This window comes from Podarcis gaigeae (genome assembly GCF_964106915.1).
Source record: "Podarcis gaigeae genome assembly, chromosome: 6".
NCBI classification, from domain to species: Eukaryota; Metazoa; Chordata; class Lepidosauria; order Squamata; family Lacertidae; genus Podarcis; species Podarcis gaigeae.
Window position 1 is genome coordinate 38,501,254 of NC_139682.1, and position 19,217 is coordinate 38,520,470.

At 42.6% G+C, this 19,217-nt stretch overlaps 1 protein-coding gene across 2 annotated transcripts in view; it reads left to right on the forward strand.

Annotated features, from left to right (window-relative positions):
• The window catches only part of PLXNA2 (plexin A2), a 415,423-nt gene that overhangs the window by 30,398 nt on the left and 365,808 nt on the right, over window positions 1-19,217 (forward strand). For both annotated transcript variants that reach the window (XM_083745460.1, XM_083745461.1), the window contains exons 2-3: window positions 14,119-15,395; window positions 18,573-18,755. In XM_083745460.1, the coding sequence (XP_083601586.1) occupies window positions 14,208-15,395; window positions 18,573-18,755 (1,371 nt within the window). In that variant the 5' untranslated portion in view covers window positions 14,119-14,207. The remainder of the gene's footprint in view (window positions 1-14,118; window positions 15,396-18,572; window positions 18,756-19,217) is intronic.

Below are 19,217 nucleotides of genomic sequence, written 5' to 3' on the forward strand. Positions count from 1 at the left end.
AGAATGCCAGTTCTCAATTAGGTCATCGTCACACTGTGTCTGTGTTGATCATGGTTTATAACATGGGAGGCAAATCTGCGGCCAGCCCTCCAGATGTTTGGACTCGCAGCTGCCATCAGCCCCAGTCATCATGGCAAGAACATCTGGAGAGCTACAGGTTCCTCCCATCTGAGTCACAACAGGTTCCATACTGCTGCCTTACAAACTTCAAATTCACCTTCATGATTCCTTATTTTGCTGTTGTGTTTTGAAAATTTTAACTCAAAATGAAGTGATGGCTGCTATGACAAAGTCACCATAACGTCATTATTGGGTCCCTGTGATTGATTGTTTTAATATCATGACGGGTCATGTATGTGTGATGAATGGAAAGCCCATCACTCCTAACTCAACCCAAATTCTCAAGGGTATAATGAGCTGTGACTAAAAAAGGGGGCGGGGGCAATTAAGCCTGCTTGTAAATGGTTTAGAACATGTAGAACAATTCAGAGTCATACAATCATAAGGTTTGGAAATGTGCTCAAAGGTCATCTGATCCAACCTTTTGCTAACGTAGGAAAAAGGCTGCAAAGGCTTTCCTGATAGATGGCCTTACAGCCTCGGCTTAAAAATATTTAATGAAGGAAAGTCCACCAGCTTCCTAGCATTCTGTTCCACTGCCAAACAGTTTATTCCATACCACCTGGACCTTATTTGGAGCACCAGTTTGGAGAAGGCTGATATAAGAGGTTCAGGGGTTGGAGTCACAAGGGGACTAGGAAGAAACCCAGCAGTAGAAGCATCCAAAGGAATAAAAGGGATTTACCGATAAATTACACCCTAGAAAGTGAAATGTATCCAATTTTCCCAAAGAAAGCAAACTCTAGTTTAATGAAGCGTGCACAGCTAAAGCACATCTAAATGTTTCTCTTGTTCCCGTTGTTATTTTTGCAGGAGATTTTCTAATTGTCTGCATACAAGACTGATGGTAGTCCATAGCATCTGTCTACTACTAACAGCAAAAATGAAAGAAAAGACTAATCATGCCTCCTGCCATCACATGGAGATTAAATGACACTTCTACAACTCTCCCCCCCCCCTTCAAACACCCGCTCCCGCTTTTCCTTCAATGAGAATCACAGGCATTTGAATAATAATACTATGGTCTCCATTAAGATGACAGTGGCGAAAAAATCAGCTCAAACCCTGTGATTATGCCTTCAATCTAATAATTATTTAAATACCAGATAACGCCTTTCAGACTAATTGAGGCCTTTCAGCTGCCTGCATTCGATTGCACTGCTGCATTTACTCCCTCTCAACTTCCTTTACCAAATGGGTCCAAATTGCTTTTAAAATTGCATTTATAGGCTACATAAATTACACTGCTCTCTTCTTTCCCCATAAGCCACCCCACAGAGTGGACAGGCAGTATAAATGATTTGAGTTAACTTGCTTGTCTTATCCTTGTTTACACAATAAGACAAACGGAGAGTGAGGGCATGTTAGGGTGCTGTAGTGTAGGAAATATGCAGTGGGCTAAGACATGTGGAAGCTGAATTCAAGCTTAGGAGGAAGATACAGTAATCTAATCCCACACATGGCTGTTCAGTAGTACCTCCCATTGAGTTCAGTGGGGCTTATTTCAGGATAAGTAGGTGTAGGGGTGCAGATCAAGAGCAAAAACTCTTCTGGATCTAAAGCTTTTATGCACCTACTGCCTTTGTATCAGAATATGGAAATAGCTATTTGCTTTTATGATGGAATATCTATTTATTTGTTTTTGGCAACCTTGCATATTTATAGTTAAAGAAAGATGAGGTATAAATTTTGCTAATATATCAGTAAGTGAAAATTAAAGAGAATTTTGTTTCCCAAAAGAAGAATTTGGGGGATCCTCTATGATCAAATGGGCACAAGATGTGGGTCATAATATTGATTTGAATCTGTGGGAACAAGTGTGGAAAATAAACTTCAAATTCACTGCTGGTTTTGAAGGAGAACTCCTTAAAAATGATCCACAGGCGGTACTTGACACCAAGCAAGCTAGCCAAAAAGTCTAGATCCAAAAGTGACTTATGTTGGAAGTGCAAACAAACAACCAGCACATTTTACCATTCATGGTGGTCTTGTAGAATAATAAAAGAATATTGGGAGATGGTGTATAATGAACTTAAAACATTTAGAAGAACATTTTCCCCAAACCCAGAAGCTTTCCTTCTAGGAATAATGACAACGGAAGACTCGTTGCAGCTTTCTCTAATCTGGTTCCTCCCAGATGCTTGGACTACAAATCTCACCATTCCTGAACATTGATCAATGATAGGAGTCCCTGGTATACAGTCATATTTTTTTACTACGCCCTAGAAGAGCAAATGTCCTACCATGTATTTTTCCTATAGTGTCTATGTGTCTGTCTGTCTGTCTGTCTGTCTGTCTGTCTGTCTCTCTCTCTCTCTCTCTCTCTCTCTCTCTCTCTCACACACACACACACACACACACACACACTCCTTGGTATCTGCTTTCACGCTGTGCTGTCATTTTGCCATTTTATCAGAGAACAAAGCTACTTAGATACTTTGGTTCTCTGTTCCAGTCAGTGGTGTTTATTACAGGTTATCATGCTCCTTTTGTACACTTGAAAAGCAGTTAGCAGCCTCAAGTGTCTTCCTTAGAGCAGGAGCACCTGAGCCACTTGATTTTGCCCTTTGGAAATGATCTTACTCCTGTAAGAAGGAGGGAGAGTTTTATTTTGTAAAACTTCACTTGGGAAATTAATGAGAGGAAATATGTGAGTGAGGTTGAGCTGAAAGGTGAGCTGGTAACCTTGCGTTCCAGTCCCATTCTGTTTCCACTCTTTAATTCATGTTCGCCTCACGGTAACTCTCCAGCTCCACTGCTGCAATCGTCCTCCTCATAATAGGAACTGTTATTTGCCTTTCATTAACACTGAGACAGATACAATGGCTTCAAATGAAAAGGCCTCCAAGAAGAGAAGGAGTCATCACTTAACTGAACTGGCTGCCTGTTATAATTGCCCTTTCCCTCACCTCCCCCCTCCTCCATCGTGTCACTGTACCCCAGGAGCACCTTAGTTACTTTTGAAAAACACTTGTATCTTCAGCTTCCCTGTTTGGAAGAAATGTTAGCAAACTTAAAGTGAAACTGTTCTATGGTGCTTGCCTATCCACCCTGATCAGCTCCTGATTTTGATGTGGCTTGCTTGCAGCATCTTAAATTATTTTTAAAATGGGAAACAAGAACAGAAAGACTGGACAACTTGTACACTTTTTCTTTGACCCATTAGGGGACCCTTTTCTAAGATCCTAAGTGTTAGCAACTACACACACAGAAACAGACACCCTTGGGTAGATGGCTAACATTGAATTAACCCTTCAGTTGCACACTGAATGACATTTGCTGCTGCTCTCCCAAGAATGTAAGGGAAACTTGCTGAATCAAACCAGTGGCCCACCTAGCCCAGCATCCTGATCTCACCATGGCCATCCAGATCCCTATGGGAAGCCCATAAACAGGACTTGAATACAACACCATTCTCCCCTCCTGTGATTTCCAGCAGCTGGTATTTAGAAGCATGCTATCTTTGACCGGGACGTGGGTGGCGCTGTGGGTTAAACCACAGAGCCGAGGACTTGCCGATCAGAAAGTCGGCGGTTCAAATCCCCGTGACGGGGTAAGCTCCCGTTGCTCAGTCCCTGCTCCTGCCAACTTAGCAGTTCGAAAGCACGTCAAAGTGCAAGTAGATAAATACTTACCGGCAGGAAGGTAAACAGCGTTTCCGTGCGTTGCTCTGGTTCGCCAGAAGCGGCTTAGTCATGCTGGCCACATGACCTGGAAGCTGTACGCCGGCTCCCTCGGCCAATAAAGCGAGATGAGCACCGCAACCCCAGAGTCGGTCACGACTGGACCTAATGGTCAGGGGTCCCTTTACTTTTACCTATCTTTGACACTGGAAGTAGGACATGGCCGGCCAGCCAGCCATACCTTACCAGCCCTATTGCAATGATATTAACAATCCAGTAGAATTGGCTCAGCAAATTAGTACCTTAGCCAAACCACAGTGAACTACTTTCTATAATTTAGGACCTATAATCCAGATAGTGGAGCATCACCATAGGTTTCTCAGTAGAAGAAACAGAACCCAGACTTTCTTTTTACTAAGAAAAGTGTGTTTTGTTAGAAGAATAGCAAAAGAAGCATCAATTTATGAGTTGGAGCAAATGGAGAAGGGGGCGGGTTGTAAGGGAGGGGAAGAAGATGAGCTGAAGTAGCAGAGAGAGAAACAGGGCTTGTTTCTTATCCTTAGTCCTCTGAGGAAAATGGAGGAAAAGGAGTTTTCAATGGTAGATTAAATTCAAAGAGTGGGAACATCAGATGTTCCCAAGCCACAGTGGGGTTTCTATTGGCCAGAAGTTTGGGGTAATAGGGCACAAAGGCAGGCACCCAACTGTGAGTTTCAAGAGTCAGTGAGACAGAGTGTCTGCCAGCAAGACTGCTCTCAAAGGCACACAAAATGCAGAGGCTCAAAGGCAGTTGTACTTTAAAGAAAACAAAAGACTAGGGTGTCAACTGAAAAGGGGCCAGAGATTCCAAGACAGTGATTCCAAGACTACTTTTTCAAAAGGAGGCTGTAGATGGGTGAACTCGTACTAGGCAGAAAAATCCAGCCGTGCATGGGACTCAGTGTTGTCAGAGAGTGGCAGAGTATTTCCCTAATCCCAAGCCTGATGCTTACTGCTGATCATGCACATGCATGATTTAGTGTTATGTCTGAATATGGTGATTGTTGCTTGCCAAGGCCACTCAATGAAATCATGCTTGAGCTGAAATTAGAGCAAGGGATGTCTAGTATATAACTTGTGTTCTTAACCACAGGTTGCTCCAACTGTTTGCATATTTATTCAGCAATTCCTCTTGTGTAAAATAAAATTCTACCCTCCTACACTGTTCACTTGCATTAAGCCTCAAAGGATTTCTTTGTCTACTGGGGTCTTAGTGTCAGACGGAGGTTCACCTTTAGTAGTTGCAGTAAGGTTTCAGCAATGGAAGAAAATCTGTAGGCTCTTTCATTGTCAGAGATATCTATAAAGGTGTTGAATGAACCTCTGCAGATTAATCTCAACATCACTAAACATTAACTTCATGAGCCCTTTACATCTGGCATTGTTTTATGACATACAGTATTTAATAACAGAAGCAGAATTAATTCTAGTGCAGGAGAGAATCTCTTTGCTGGACTACACAGCTTATATATGTTTGTGAAAGCTGACAAGAACATCTGCTTAAAAAACACAATTCAACAAAATGCAAAGGAATGATAATATGTATATTATTGTGAAACCTAGAGCTCAGATGCAGGTTCCTTAAGGTAGTGTTTTCAGATGGCATGCTAGAAGAATGTGATGTCTTTAGGAATTCTGCAAATTGTGGTAGTTATATTTTCAGCAGCAGTTGAGTTGATCATACTCACTTGTGGATTTCAGCCTTGTAAGTTCAGAAAGTGGTATATCTGATTTAAAAGTGAGTGAACTGAAAGGGAAAAGGCTTGATTAAATTATATAGCCAAGCAATCCAGAAGAAGTTTCTGAAATCTACTAAATCTCTACGGAAACAGTATATGATAATATTACTCAGCTATCCATCTAGAACTTTAAAGTATTTAAAGCATTTCAAAAGGCAATTTTAGGCACACTTACCACAAAGGTGGGTCACTTATTATTCGCATATTGCAGAAAGAAAATGAGACTGAGTGAATGGTGGGTTGCCTGATTTAATTTGTGGGTGGTTTTTTTTAATCAACGATTTCTTCATTCCCAGCACTACAACATCACACCAGTTCTCTACTCTTCAAGTCTTGTTAGAAAGGACAGGACAGACCAAATGGAACAAGTGGGGGGGGGGGAGTATTAATATTCCATTTCCATGCAAACATCTAACACTGTAGTACAGAGTTTGCCCTGGTCTGGTGTCAGCTGCCAAGGCCCATGCTGATGTCTGCACTAGACTTCCTGAACTGGGCAGCTGGGTTTGGGAAGCCACCATTTTAAATCTTTAAGGTCTTGTTGTCAGAGTGGACAGCCCAGTTCCTCCATACACACTGCCCAGACTTGCACTCCAGGGAAGTCATTTTGATTCTGCTAACACAGCAGTTTGACTTCACCCCTGGAGGCATACTCCATTGTCTCTCAAGACAGATGGCTGCCAACAATCCCAAAGTGCATGACATAGCATCACTGCAAGGCGTTGTGGGAAATTTAAAATAGTGGCCTCCCAGCCACCTGTCACTGCTGCCAGGTAAGCCTGCAGTAGGGGTGACACAAAAACTTTCCCAAGAACCTCCTTGTCCCTGGTTTTGCCCATGGGTCCAGAAACCCTATGGCTAGTTCTCACTGAGATGGCATGATATTCTTGCCTAGCTTTCTTCCTGAAATGTTATTTTTGTTTGTGCTTTAAGTCATATAGGCCTACACCTGCAACCTGAAATTATACAACCCAAACAGGTTTATTTACCTCAGTGTGCACTAGGCCTCTGTGACAGCCGTTTGAAGAGTTGGACAAATCCGTGATACCATCCTTCCAACTTTATTTGTTCTCAGACTAATAGGAAACACACATCTTCACTACCACTTCCTTAAATGACCTAATTTACTTGCTGCTTCCCCAAAGTTGACTGTCTCTCCCTTATGCTGCTTCTTAACCTACTTTGCATCAGAACTGCTAAGTCATGAAAATCAGGTTATTACAGAAGGCAATTTTTATCTTGAAGCACTAAAACCTGTATTGTGGCTTCCTGTATTGTACCTTCAGTTCATCTCTGCTGTGTTTTTAGCCTGAGGGGCAGCTTAAAGCTACAGGTTTGAATGAGGCTTAGTTGGTTCTGCAGGGAGCAATCAGATTCCGGTTGGGTTGACTCACTCCATCTTTCTAAGGAGGCTAAATAAAGTAACTAGTGCTCTTCTAAAGGGGCCCATCTGTATCAGGCATTCTGTTGTGCTTAATATCTAAACTGAAGGGTCAAAAGGCTGAAATCCCACATTATTAAAAACCATAACTTACAGCTAGAACATATACAGTGTATTTCTTAGAAAGAAGGATAAAGCCTTTATGGCTTTTAATCTAGAAAACAAGGTAACTGAATGTAAAAGAGGGTTATCAGTGTAGAGACAATGAATATACACTCTCCCCTTCTTCTATATAACATTAGAATTTGGGAGCCCTTTGCCTGAATATGTGAGGACTTAAAACATAGGTGGGGTCTTCTCAAAGTCTTTTCACGTTTTAATGTCATATCAGTATGCCTAATTAATTTATGGGATTCACAGCTACAGTGATGTGATGGTCACTAACTTAAATTCTTTTTTTAAAAAAAAAAAAGAAATTAAACAACTCATGGCAGATTGGCTTTCTCATAATACTAGAACCCAAGATCATTCAGTGAAGCTGATAACAAGTAATTCACACAGCACACAGGTAAACTACAGCATTTGTTTCCACAAGATGTACTGGAAATAATGAAGGGATAAGTCTATCAATAGCTATTAGTAATAATAGTTATTTTCTCCAGTATCAGAGGCTTCTTAATATCAGTTGCTCGAGACAGAGCTATTGTCCTCATGTCCTCCTTATAGGCTTCCCAGAGGCATCTGGTTGGCCATTGTAGGAAACTGGATGCTGGGCTAGATAGGCCTTTGGCCTGATCCATCAAGGCTCATCTTATGTTCCTATGTAAGGACTATTGAGGATGACAGCTAAATGGAACATCCATATACAGCCCCAGTATACTAAGTACCAGATAATGGACACAAATGATAGGGATTGGTCATCATTTTCATGTCTTGATTTTGTGGTTCCAAAGATATCTGCTTGTCCCCTGTTGGATATAGAAAGCTGGATGAGCAGAGCTCTCTGGTGAGATTTAACTATGATTCCTGCATTTCAGGGGGTTAGACTAAATGACTATAGATCTATAAGTCTATGATTCTATGATTCTAAGAATAATGTTTCATTTTAGTGAATAGTTAGAGATTCTCTGCAAGAGGAGAATGGCCTGTTGTATTTTTGAATTGGCACCAAACTTCCTCTCCCTTTGTACCACCACATGCCTATTGACTGCCTCTCCCACCTTCAGAAAAGAAGAACCAGGGCTGCCTGAGTTACAGCAGCAAAAATTGTGCTCCTCCTTTGAAGTTTAAATGTTATTTTTGGCTCCTGAAACAGAAAAGCACATTTTATGGAACCCAACAGTTTGACATGCAGCAAAATATGACAGAATGGGATGTTCCTGTCCAGGGTTCCAGTGCAGCCAGGCATGCCCTCTATATTCTGTTCATTCCCCCTGTCTACTGCATACCCTCCAACATTTCTCCAATGAAATTAGGGATGTCCCATTCCAGAATGATAATTTTACTATTTATACCCCACACCTCTTACTGGGTTGTCCAAGCCACTCTGGGCAGCTTCTAACATATATAAAAACATAATAAAACATTAAACATTTTTTTTTTTAAAAAAAAACCTTCCCTATACAGGGTTGCCTTCAGACAGCTTAGGGGTTGGATAACTCCATACCCTCCAACATTTCTCCATTGAAAATAGGGACATCCTAAGGAAAAGTGGGAAGGTAAACGGCGTTCCGTGTGCTGCGCTGGCTTGCCAGATGCAGCTTGTCACGCTGGCCACGTGACCCGGACGTTTCTGCGGACAGTGCTGGCTCCCGGCCTATAGAGTGAGATGAGCGCACAACCCTAGAGTCTGTTAAGGAAAAGCGGGACAGTCCGGGATCAAATCAGAAACTAGGATGGCTTCTCTAAATCAGGCACATCCCTGGAAAATTGGGATACTTGGAGGGTCTGCTACTGGTTTTCAATTTCTCTAGAGCAATCAGTAAGCATGTCAGGGCCACTGAGCACACTCAGTCGTAATGAGGCTGTTCTGGAGTTATTCCCCCTCCCCTCCATTTTATGTACTTCTGTAATCCTGGAGGTACCTCCAAACATGGTGATACCTTCCTGTTGTGTGTGGATTTAAATTCAATAAAAACAGAGATCTTTATGTACTGTAACTGATGGCACTAAGAGAACTTTTAGTATGTATATGTATATATTCTAAGCAAGTATTTCCTCACCTGCAAAATACACTGCACATAGGATTTAGAATCTGAGGAGAGATAATTCTGGGTAATATACTAAAAAGGGGGGGGACAATGGGGGAGGAAAAAATAACTGCTTTGTTTGGATGAAATATTACATGTATTGAGGACTCCTGGGTTTATGGTGCCAATAATTATAGAACAAAAGCTTCTCATTTCTTATGCTATCCATGCAATTCAGTGTAGCCAGAACTTACTTTATCCCATTAAAAAAAGGAGCCCTCAGATTGTATTGGAACTGGCACTTGGATAACAAGCTTTTTGGAGCAGTTTGGTTAAAGCGTTTTCACAGGATTAAGTTAAAAGAAGTTCTGGTTCTCACTTAGCAGAAATCATCCTGTAAATAGCATTGTGTAGCTGTATTCCAGTGTTTCAGGTAAGTAGGGAGTTCTTAGGTGAAAGGGGGATTATGAAGCATAAAGCATTTTGTCTCTCTCTTTTTTCATCCTCATGGTGTAGCTTGAGGAAGGAGGTGGTTATTTCAGAGAAGGAAAACACACAGAGACAGCTGGCTTGTAATAACTTCATATCCCGGAAGGGTGGATAAAAGGCTCTCTGATGTAAGCCTGCATCACATAACCAGTGCTTTTCTAAGGCAAGCCTCCTATTTCCTAAGGAAATCCCAACCTTATGACTCCTAATTCTACTTGACAGTTGCCTGTGTTTGAAAGGGAAGGAGAGGCAGGTGGGCAGCAGAAAGGATCTCTTAAAGGTCCTACTCCAGCCCTTTGCCAAACGGCTTGCTTATTTCAGTCCACACAGTGTTAGTTCTATTAACTCATACAGCCATCTAGGCACATCATTGCTGATTGAAAAGTGTATTACTATTAGAAGAGTTTGGATTTGATATCCCGCCTTTCACTCCCTTTAAGGAGTCTCAAAGTGGCTAACATTCTCCTTTCCTTTCCTCCCCCACAACAAACACTCTGTGAGGTGAGTGGGGCTGAGAGATTTCAAAGAAGTGTGACTGGCCCAAGGTCACCCAGCAGCTGCATGTGGAGGAGCAGGGAAGCAAACCCGGTTCCCCAGATTATGAGACTACCGCTCTTAACCACTACACCACACTGGCTCGACCGTATTACTACCGTTATTATTTTCTTACCCACATATCACCATATGTTTCTGGGACAGGTTGCAACAATATAAAAATCTGATATTACTTATTTATTAATTGAATTTATGCCCTGCTTTTCCTCCCAAAGGATAATTTTAAAAATCAGTTACAGAGGCACCCTGTTAAAGAGGCCCATCTTCAGCATATGATGAAAGCTCTACAATGAAGGTAGCAGACATAGTGTATCCCCACCACCAGCCTGTTTCAAACAAGCCAATGATTTACAGCATCTGGATTTAAGCATTACTTAGCAAACACTGGCAAAAAGCTTGTTACCAGGCTGAAACCATCCTAAAAATGATTTGATGGGAGTAGATGTGTGGGCATGCAGCAGAGGCAGAAGGACTTGCATAGGCAGCATTTTCAAAGCAAGCGCCACTAGCAGAGCTCACAAAATACACAAAGCATACAAGAACAATGGAATAAATTACTTCAACATCTTTTCTTCCAAAGCACTGTGTTTGGGCAGCTCTGATGAAATCAGTCCCTCTGATTAGGAGCTAGACCTGTAGTCACAAAAGACCTCCTACACTCCCTATTCTGATGTTTTCTTTGTATGGCAAGCTTGCAGAGAAATGCCCCCAGATTAGTATGGAGCTCCTCCCTTCAGTTTGGGCATTTTGAAGAGATTGTTCTTCAGCTCAGACAAGTGCTGAATCTGTCCCCCCAAAAATCCCCTGCTTTGGGCTCACCCACACTTCCATTTGCTCTGCCGCTTTCTTGCAGGAAACCCCACTCTTTACCACTGAATTGGAACAAATGATGATTGGCTTTCCATAGATTGCCATTTGTTCCAATTCAGCAGTAAAGAGCATGTTTTCCAGGAAAAAGCTGCAGGGCAAATGCAAAACCATTCAGACCCATGCCTAGAAAGTGCAGGAAAACCAGAAAACCACTCAGACCCGTGCTTTCTAGGCACTGGACAAAGAGAAGTGTGGACGAACCCTTTGGGGATTTGTCCAAATCCAAAACACATCCCTATTAATGAAGAATCTTGATTCAGAGCAGGAGATGGCCAAAAGAAAGAGAGAAGGGAGGGCTCACCAAACATCATCTCCAGCCCTAGGTTGAATTTCCCTGTGGATCCACAATAGAAAAAAAGGTGCCTCATCCTTGGTGCATATGCATCTTTAAATGCACATGCTCCAAAAGTCTGATTAGCCCTCCTTTCCAATATGCATCAATATGTGTGCTAAAAGATGAACGTATTACTTCGATCCATCACATATCTGCTGCACAAACACTGGCAGAATACTGATGCTTCCAATCACAACATATAGCATGGCTCCTCCTTTAGGTTACCTGAAATAGATGCTTTGAGCAGTGTGTACACCAAAATCCAAGGGCTTCAGTGTGGTAAGTGGATGTCCAAAACTACTTGAATGAGAGCCACAGCAATTGCAGACTTTGTGTAAACAGCACTTTGCCTTGTCTGAGTCCATTGAGTCCTTTTGTTGGAAAGGAGAATTGCAGCTGCTGAACTCGACCCCCTTGCAATGAATGTTCTTTCAGACAGGTACTATGCACAGCTGATGGGCAGCGTACAGATCAAAAAAGGGACAGAAGCTGGTATTGAAAAGAGCGTACAGCTACTGCCTGCCAGAACCAATCAAAGGCTGCCCTGCTGTGATAACAAAGAGCAGGGGTTGAGCTGCTCCTAGTCAGGGTGAGTGTCAGCTAGCTGAAAAGAGAGGAGGTGGCAGAATTGGGAGATTCCACAAGGCTTCAGCGCAGTGTTCAATGCTACACAGGTTGTCACTGACAGAAACCTTAGGATACTGTTTACAAGAGGAGCAAATAGCTTTCAAACAAAGCACTTCACTCATATCTGACTAGCGGCAGGAAAACCTTTCTTTTTACAGAGGCTCCTTCAGTATCTCTCAGAAGTTCATCCCCAACATTTGATTTAAGCTCCCTGACTTGCCTGGTTCAGTGTTATTCAGTCTTATGTTTCTGAAGCATTAAAGACAGAAAAAGCAAGTAAGAACAGGGGAGTATATTAAGGAGCTTAAGACACACACACACCATTGGTGTCAGCTCAACTATTGGACTGGATTTGATTGATTATATTTCTATGCCGCTTTTCATTCAAATGAATCCCAAAGCGGCTTACAAACAATAAATAACAATAACGTGATTGGACATAATAGAACATCACAAATGCAGCATATATCATATGGAATAATTGGATGAAGCCCTGAAAGTGATGCATAGTGACAAAATACTTTATCCTTGTTCTAGATGGACAATTCACCTGGCCTAAGGAGTGAATGAGATGGTCAGGGAATGTCAGATAGCAACCGGACACAGTCTGCAACTGCTTTCAGTTTAAGCACAGCAAAGGTGGGGCAGTAAAGTGGGAAAGAGGCAAAAAAAGAATGAGCATGGTAAGAGGGGAAAGGTTTTGGTTTTGTTGAGAGGCAACTTCAGTGCTTCTTTCCACATGGCCCATTTATGGGAAAGGAGCGGAATGTGAAAGGTCCCATATTCAGTTCCAAGCATCTCCAACTGAAAGACCCCAGGCAGGATGGCAAGGAAAGATGCCCACCTGATAACCTGAAAAGCTAGTTCCAGGAAGAGTAGATGGTACTTAGCTGTGTCAACCAATGCTGCATCTTGAAAGAAGCAGCTTCATTACATAATGTCTGTATGATTGTGCCTTTGTGAGAGAAGGCCAAAGAAAATATGTAGCAGTAGCCATGGGGAGAGTAAAGGTTACATGGTTATCTTCTAGGTAACTTCTTCAACTGAACCTAGTATCTAAATAAATATGGTGCTCAGATGCATGGCTTGTTCAATCCATGCTCTTACTAACTAGACATGTTCAACAGATGTGCAAACTTTGCACTTCTTCTTCTGCAGAAAATGATATGCCAAAAAATAATTTTGCACCAATCTCCTTGATCAACACAGTTCTCTCCTCACTTCTTGCTTTGCACAATGAACAGACATGAAAATGCTCTGGTATCGCTTTCTAATAGCCCAAGGCTCTGTCTGCACTTTCCCCTGCTGCCCCTCCATGCAAGAGGAGAGACATGGCAACAATTGTACCTTACAAAGCAGAACATCACTTTTCACCTCAGAGCAGACCCCAGTGGTATCTATGAAGTGAACCATCAGGCATTCACTAAGGTTATAAATGAAAGCTCACACTGCAGTAAGCTGAATTCCGGTCTCCTGGGACTCTTTGTCTTCAGCCAGGGGTCAAAATTCCCAGCATGGTTGCATATTGGTGAGTGGCTGAGGCCACTTGATGCAGATTATGCAAGCAGGCATGGAGCCAGCCCTCTGTGGGCTTGCCAATTACAGAAGGTGCAGACACAGCCTAAGGCACCACAATGCCTGTGCATGTGAGGAATGTAGAAACAAACAGAAGGTGCTGCAGACATGTAAGCCATCTCTTCCTGATATTTCTTTCTCTTTAATTACATTGTAACCCTCATGGATTTCACAGAGAGGAAACCCTTCTTATTCACCTGTCAATTCAACACCTTGTCATAAGCCCCCCTCCCAGCCAAGGTTCTTAGATCTGATGCCTGGGTAGGTGAACTGTCTGCAAAATACTTGTCTTTGGGCTGAGATTGATTATTCCCTCCTGCAGCTGAATGAACTCATGACTCAGAGCATATTATGAGCAGTTAAACTGCGTAACAATTAATGCACAGAGGCGGAACAGAGTGCTAAAGCCTGCAGTGTTTACCCAAATGGGAACGCTGTTCATGGGTTTAGAGATGTCCTCTTTTGATCTCAAGGAGTTTTAGTGAGTGGGTAGAGGAGTGTTTAAATTCTTTCTACATGATATTTTAGGTCTAATCTCCCCCCCCCCTCTGTTTTTTTTCTTTTCTTTTTTCTGTAGAATCATGTGAGAAACACTGCTGTGGCAAGACAGACACACAGGGAGTTTTGAGGTTCACACTCCCTTTCCTCCTCACTCTCCACCACAGGATGGAACAGAGAAAGATCTGGCCTCGGATATGGGACTCCGAAGACTCATCGGTGGCCTTGGTGTTTCTTTGCCTGATTTTATTTTCATGGAATGCCACTAGCACTCCCGTCTATAATACCTTCCACTCCGAGAACCGTGATTGGACTTTCAACCATCTGACTGTCCATCAGGCCACTGGAGCAGTCTATGTGGGAGCCATCAATCGGGTTTACAAGCTGTCTGGAAACTTGACCATCTTGGTTGCTCACAAGACAGGACCAGAGGAGGACAACAAATCCTGCTACCCACCACTCATAGTGCAGCCCTGCACTGAGATCTTAACACTGACTAACAATGTGAACAAGCTGCTGATAATTGATTACACAGAAAATAGGCTATTGGCCTGTGGGAGCCTCTACCAAGGAGTCTGCAAGCTGCTGCGATTGGATGATCTCTTCATCCTGGTGGAACCATCTCACAAGAAGGAGCACTATCTTTCCAGTGTTAACAAAACTGGCACTATGTATGGAGTTATAGTTCGCTCTGAGGGTGAGGATGGGAAGCTTTTCATTGGTACAGCAGTAGATGGCAAGCAGGATTACTTCCCCACTCTCTCCAGCCGGAAGCTGCCACGTGACCCAGAGTCATCAGCTATGTTGGATTATGAACTTCACAGTGACTTTGTTTCATCACTCATAAAAATCCCTTCAGACACACTAGCCTTGGTCTCACACTTTGACATCTTTTATATCTATGGATTTTCCAGCGGCAACTTTGTCTATTTTCTGACTGTCCAGCCAGAGACTCCTGAGGGTGTTTCCATCAACTCAGCTAGCGATCTCTTCTACACATCTCGAATTGTGCGTCTCTGCAAGGATGACCCCAAGTTCCACTCCTATGTTTCTCTGCCATTTGGTTGTGTCAAAGGTGATGTGGAATATCGCCTCCTACAGGCAGCCTACCTTTCCAAGCCCGGGGAGGTGCTGGCCAGGTCCCTCAATATCACTGCCCAGGATGATGTCCTTTTTGCCATTTTCTCCAAGGGACAAAAGCAGTATCACCAGCCCCCTGATGACTCAGCTCTTTGCATCTTTCCCATCCGTGCTATCAATGCCCAAATTAAGGAGCGCTTACAGTCTTGCTACCAAGGGGAAGGCAACCTGGAACTCAACTGGCTGCTTGGGAAAGATGTTCAGTGTACCAAGGCGGTAAGAATGTTCACAGTATTTCACCTAGATTTCCTGCAGAAGAAGATATAGAAAATATTGTAGTGAGCAATATAGAGTAGCAATAGAAATTCTAGGGTGTAAAAACTGGTTTCTGATATCCTTCATAGAAACTTGGAGAACATCTCTTGAAAAATTGTTGCCTTCTAATTATTATTATTATTATTATTATTATTATTATTATTATTATTATTTATACCCCAGCCAAGGCCGGGCTCAGGGCAGCTAACAAGCAATAATAATAACAAGTTGAATGAATACAACTTAAAAACAAGATTAAAATATAACATAAAATATATATATATATAATGATTATTTTGGTTCAAGTAGGTTCAAATCATAGGTTTCCTCTACGACCCTAAGCAAGTTCTGTTTTCTCATACTCGTATGGAAAATAAGAACACCGGTAATGATGTATCAGCCTCAGCAGGCCATTGGGAGGGATAACTAGTTATGGAAAATCTTTTTAAAAAAAACATTTGCCATTTATCAGCATTTCTGCATAAAGCAGAGGTATTACCGAGTTATTTCTGCCATTGCTCCCCAAGTATCAAACTGAGAAATAGAATCCATTCATTAATCACAATGGAAAGGCAAATTCTTTTATGGCCAAGAGTTGTTCTTCTGTTATAGTAATGGAGGGCAAGACTAAGATGTAGCTGATTTGGTAGATTCCATTTCTTCTTGAAATCTGGTCTGAAGCCAAACCTGAAAGTGCAGCAAAGAAGTACCCTTCCTCCCTGAGCAGGAAGGTTTCATGCAAACAAGCCTGAAAGATTAATGGCCAATTTCAGTTGCACATTTTGGTCTTCTTGGATATTGATTAATGTAGCTGGCCCACTTGGATAAGTGCAGAAGATCCAAGACAGAGAAAAATCAATTTATTCTGTAGCTTATTGTGGCAAATAAAAGAAACTGGGGTGTTAAGAGACATTCCATTTAATGTGTACTTTCATGCAGCTAGTTGTGCCAGGGTAATTAAAACATTTTTAAGACAAGGTTCCTTAATTTCACTGCAGCTAGATAGTCACCCTGTTTGGTCACACTCATCATAGACAGAAGATGCTATGTAGCATTCACTTGTTATTCAGGATCTTCGTTTTCAAAAATGCTCAAAGTTTTTATAGAGGGGGTCTCTTAACATTTATTGCAGAGGTGAGGAACCGCAAACCTGGAGGGCAAGTTGCAGCCCTCCAAGCTGCTCTGTCTGGCCCTTAGGACCCTCCCCAGGCCATTGCTCTCACCACCACTGTTTTGAACCACTGCTTTAGCATTTTTGCCTGGCTGGAAAGTGTCCTTGAATTCTCATAATGCTTCTTGCTTGCCTGGATAGGGAATAGCAAGAGATTTGTGACTCTGTGTAGATACAAGGGTACTATAGAGAGGTAAGATTTACACCGGTTGTTCTATTCACATTTGCCTATTTACTGACATGTGCCTCCCCCAACCAAAAAAAGATTGCCCAGAAAGCAAAGTGGCCCTTGGAATGGGCCATGCTCCTGATTTATATGGGGGAAGGGAAATGATAGACAGAAGTGCCAGCTTATGAGGCCGATGGGGAAGGGGGCACAATGTTGCACAAGCGACATCCCAACATTGTACCTGTGGTGTCAGGATGTTGGGAGGAGCCAGGGGAGGAGCCAGATGCAGCAGCTGCACTGTTCACTGACTGGTGGCTCCTCCTGGCACCACCACTGGTGGGAGGCTGTTTCGACCCTCCTTCCCCTCCATGGCAGGAGGAAGAGAAGGCGCTTCTGTGGTTTTTAGGCATGGGGAGCCCCGGCCCCGATCCCAAAAATGTAAGGGTTCCCAAAAGTGTTTGGCCTCCTGGAGCTGATTGCTGTTCACCAGGTACTTTGTGGGAAAGCTCTCTTAAAAGCAAACTGTTAATTCTTGTCATTAAAGCTGGATTGTGTGGAGATGACTGCATGAGAGAAGGAACAAAACACATAGAGAAAATCAGTTTCTTTTCTCCCTTCAGAGTAAAGAGACCTGTACTTTATCTGGCTGTTTTTGATCCTATACTGCTAACAGCTGAATCTTTTTCTTTCTTTTGACAAGTGGGGAAAATGATATAGCCAATTTCAGCCATCACCCCTCTGCCATGTCATTTGCAGAGGAAGAGCAGAATGAAGAGCTCTGTGTCTGAATGAGGAAAGTCCAGTGTACTAAGAATGGTACTAAATTCAATTCAGGGCTGATAAAATGGCTTAGGAGTTAGCTCTCTGCTTGGCTGGCTTCCTGGGTCTGCTGAACTGTGGAAGCAAAAATGCTAACAGGTGATGGAATAGGGGAATGAGGGTGGGGTGCATTTCAGGAAGCAATGCATCCTAAGGACTTTGAATAGCATTTTGCTTATGTCTATGTACACTAGTAGCTAGTGAAAAGACAACAAAGCTTTGAGGGTCAGTTTAGAGCTAGGGTGGGGAACCTGTGGGGAACTTCCAGGTGTTGTTGGATTATATCTCCCATCAGCTCCTGTCAACATAGCCAATGTTCAGGGAACATGGGAGTTGTGGTCTTTCAACATCTCGAGAACCACAGGTTCTCACCCCTGTGCTTATGATGTTTCAAGGTGTGTGCAAGGCCTCCTCTTCTCAATGAAGGTAGGGAAATTATGAAACACAGAGGAATGTGAGTGATCAATCCTTTTCTTGGGGAAAAGCTATAGCTCAGAGGTAGAGCATCTGCATTGGTATAGGGCTGGGGATATTCCCTCTCTGAAATTCTGGAGAGCTATGCCAGCGACTGTAGACAATGCTTAGCTAAACAGGCCAATGGTCTGACTCAGTATAAGGAATCTTTGTTCCTTAGGTCCAAAGTCTGCAAAATGTAATTGAGACACCAATGGAAATGATATATGCAGTTGTGTGAATATGCATATGCACATGTGCACGAGTGCACTTCTGCAAAGGGTTTTGTAAAACATGTTCTGAGGATGCCACCATGAACTGAATCTTCCGGGCAAGTCTTATAAGAGATCTAAAAAGATTCTGGTCTCAGATTTTGGAATGCTGCCTTGGGCCCAGCTGAACAAAGATTTGTTATACGCTAGATGTTGTCAGGTGTTGCTTAGGGAGGCTTAGCCTTTTGAAGGTTGCTTTGTCTCCACTTTCTTGCCTGTCATCCACACTCACCAAAATGCCTTCTCCCTTTCAGCCAGTCCCAATAGATGACAACTTCTGTGGGTTGGACATTAACCAGCCACTGGGAGGTTCCATACCAGTAGAAGGGGTGACTCTTTACACATCCAGCCGCGATCGGATGACTTCTGTCACTTCATATGTCTACAATGGCTACAGTGTGGTGTTTGTGGGCACCAAGAGTGGCAAGCTGAAGAAAGTAAGTTTGTTCTTTTGGCTCTGGCGAGCCCAGACCATATCTCTTCTTTTCTCTGTCTTTTGCTGGAGAGTATAACTGGCTTCCAATAGTTGTAGAGGCCGGTTTACTGATAAGTATAAATAAATGTAATTTGAAAATAAAAAGGGTACACTTGAAACCATCAGACAGGTAAGTGTAATTTGTATTTGCTGTCAGTTATGCTCTAAAGTCAAAGCCCAGCCATTAAAAGCACTACAGAGATACAAAAGCCACTAGAAATGTAAAGACTCTCACACATGCACAGATTCTTGTGGGGTTCTCGTTGCTTTACAAAGGGAAAAAAGTAGATTTTATCGTTCTCCTGGGGGGGGATGCAATTCAATATACCTGAGACTGCGTGGTCTGCTTAATAACCACTTTCTCCCACAGTTCCATGTAGCTGTAAGAGGCACATCTGGATGTTTAGATGTTCAGTTCATAAGG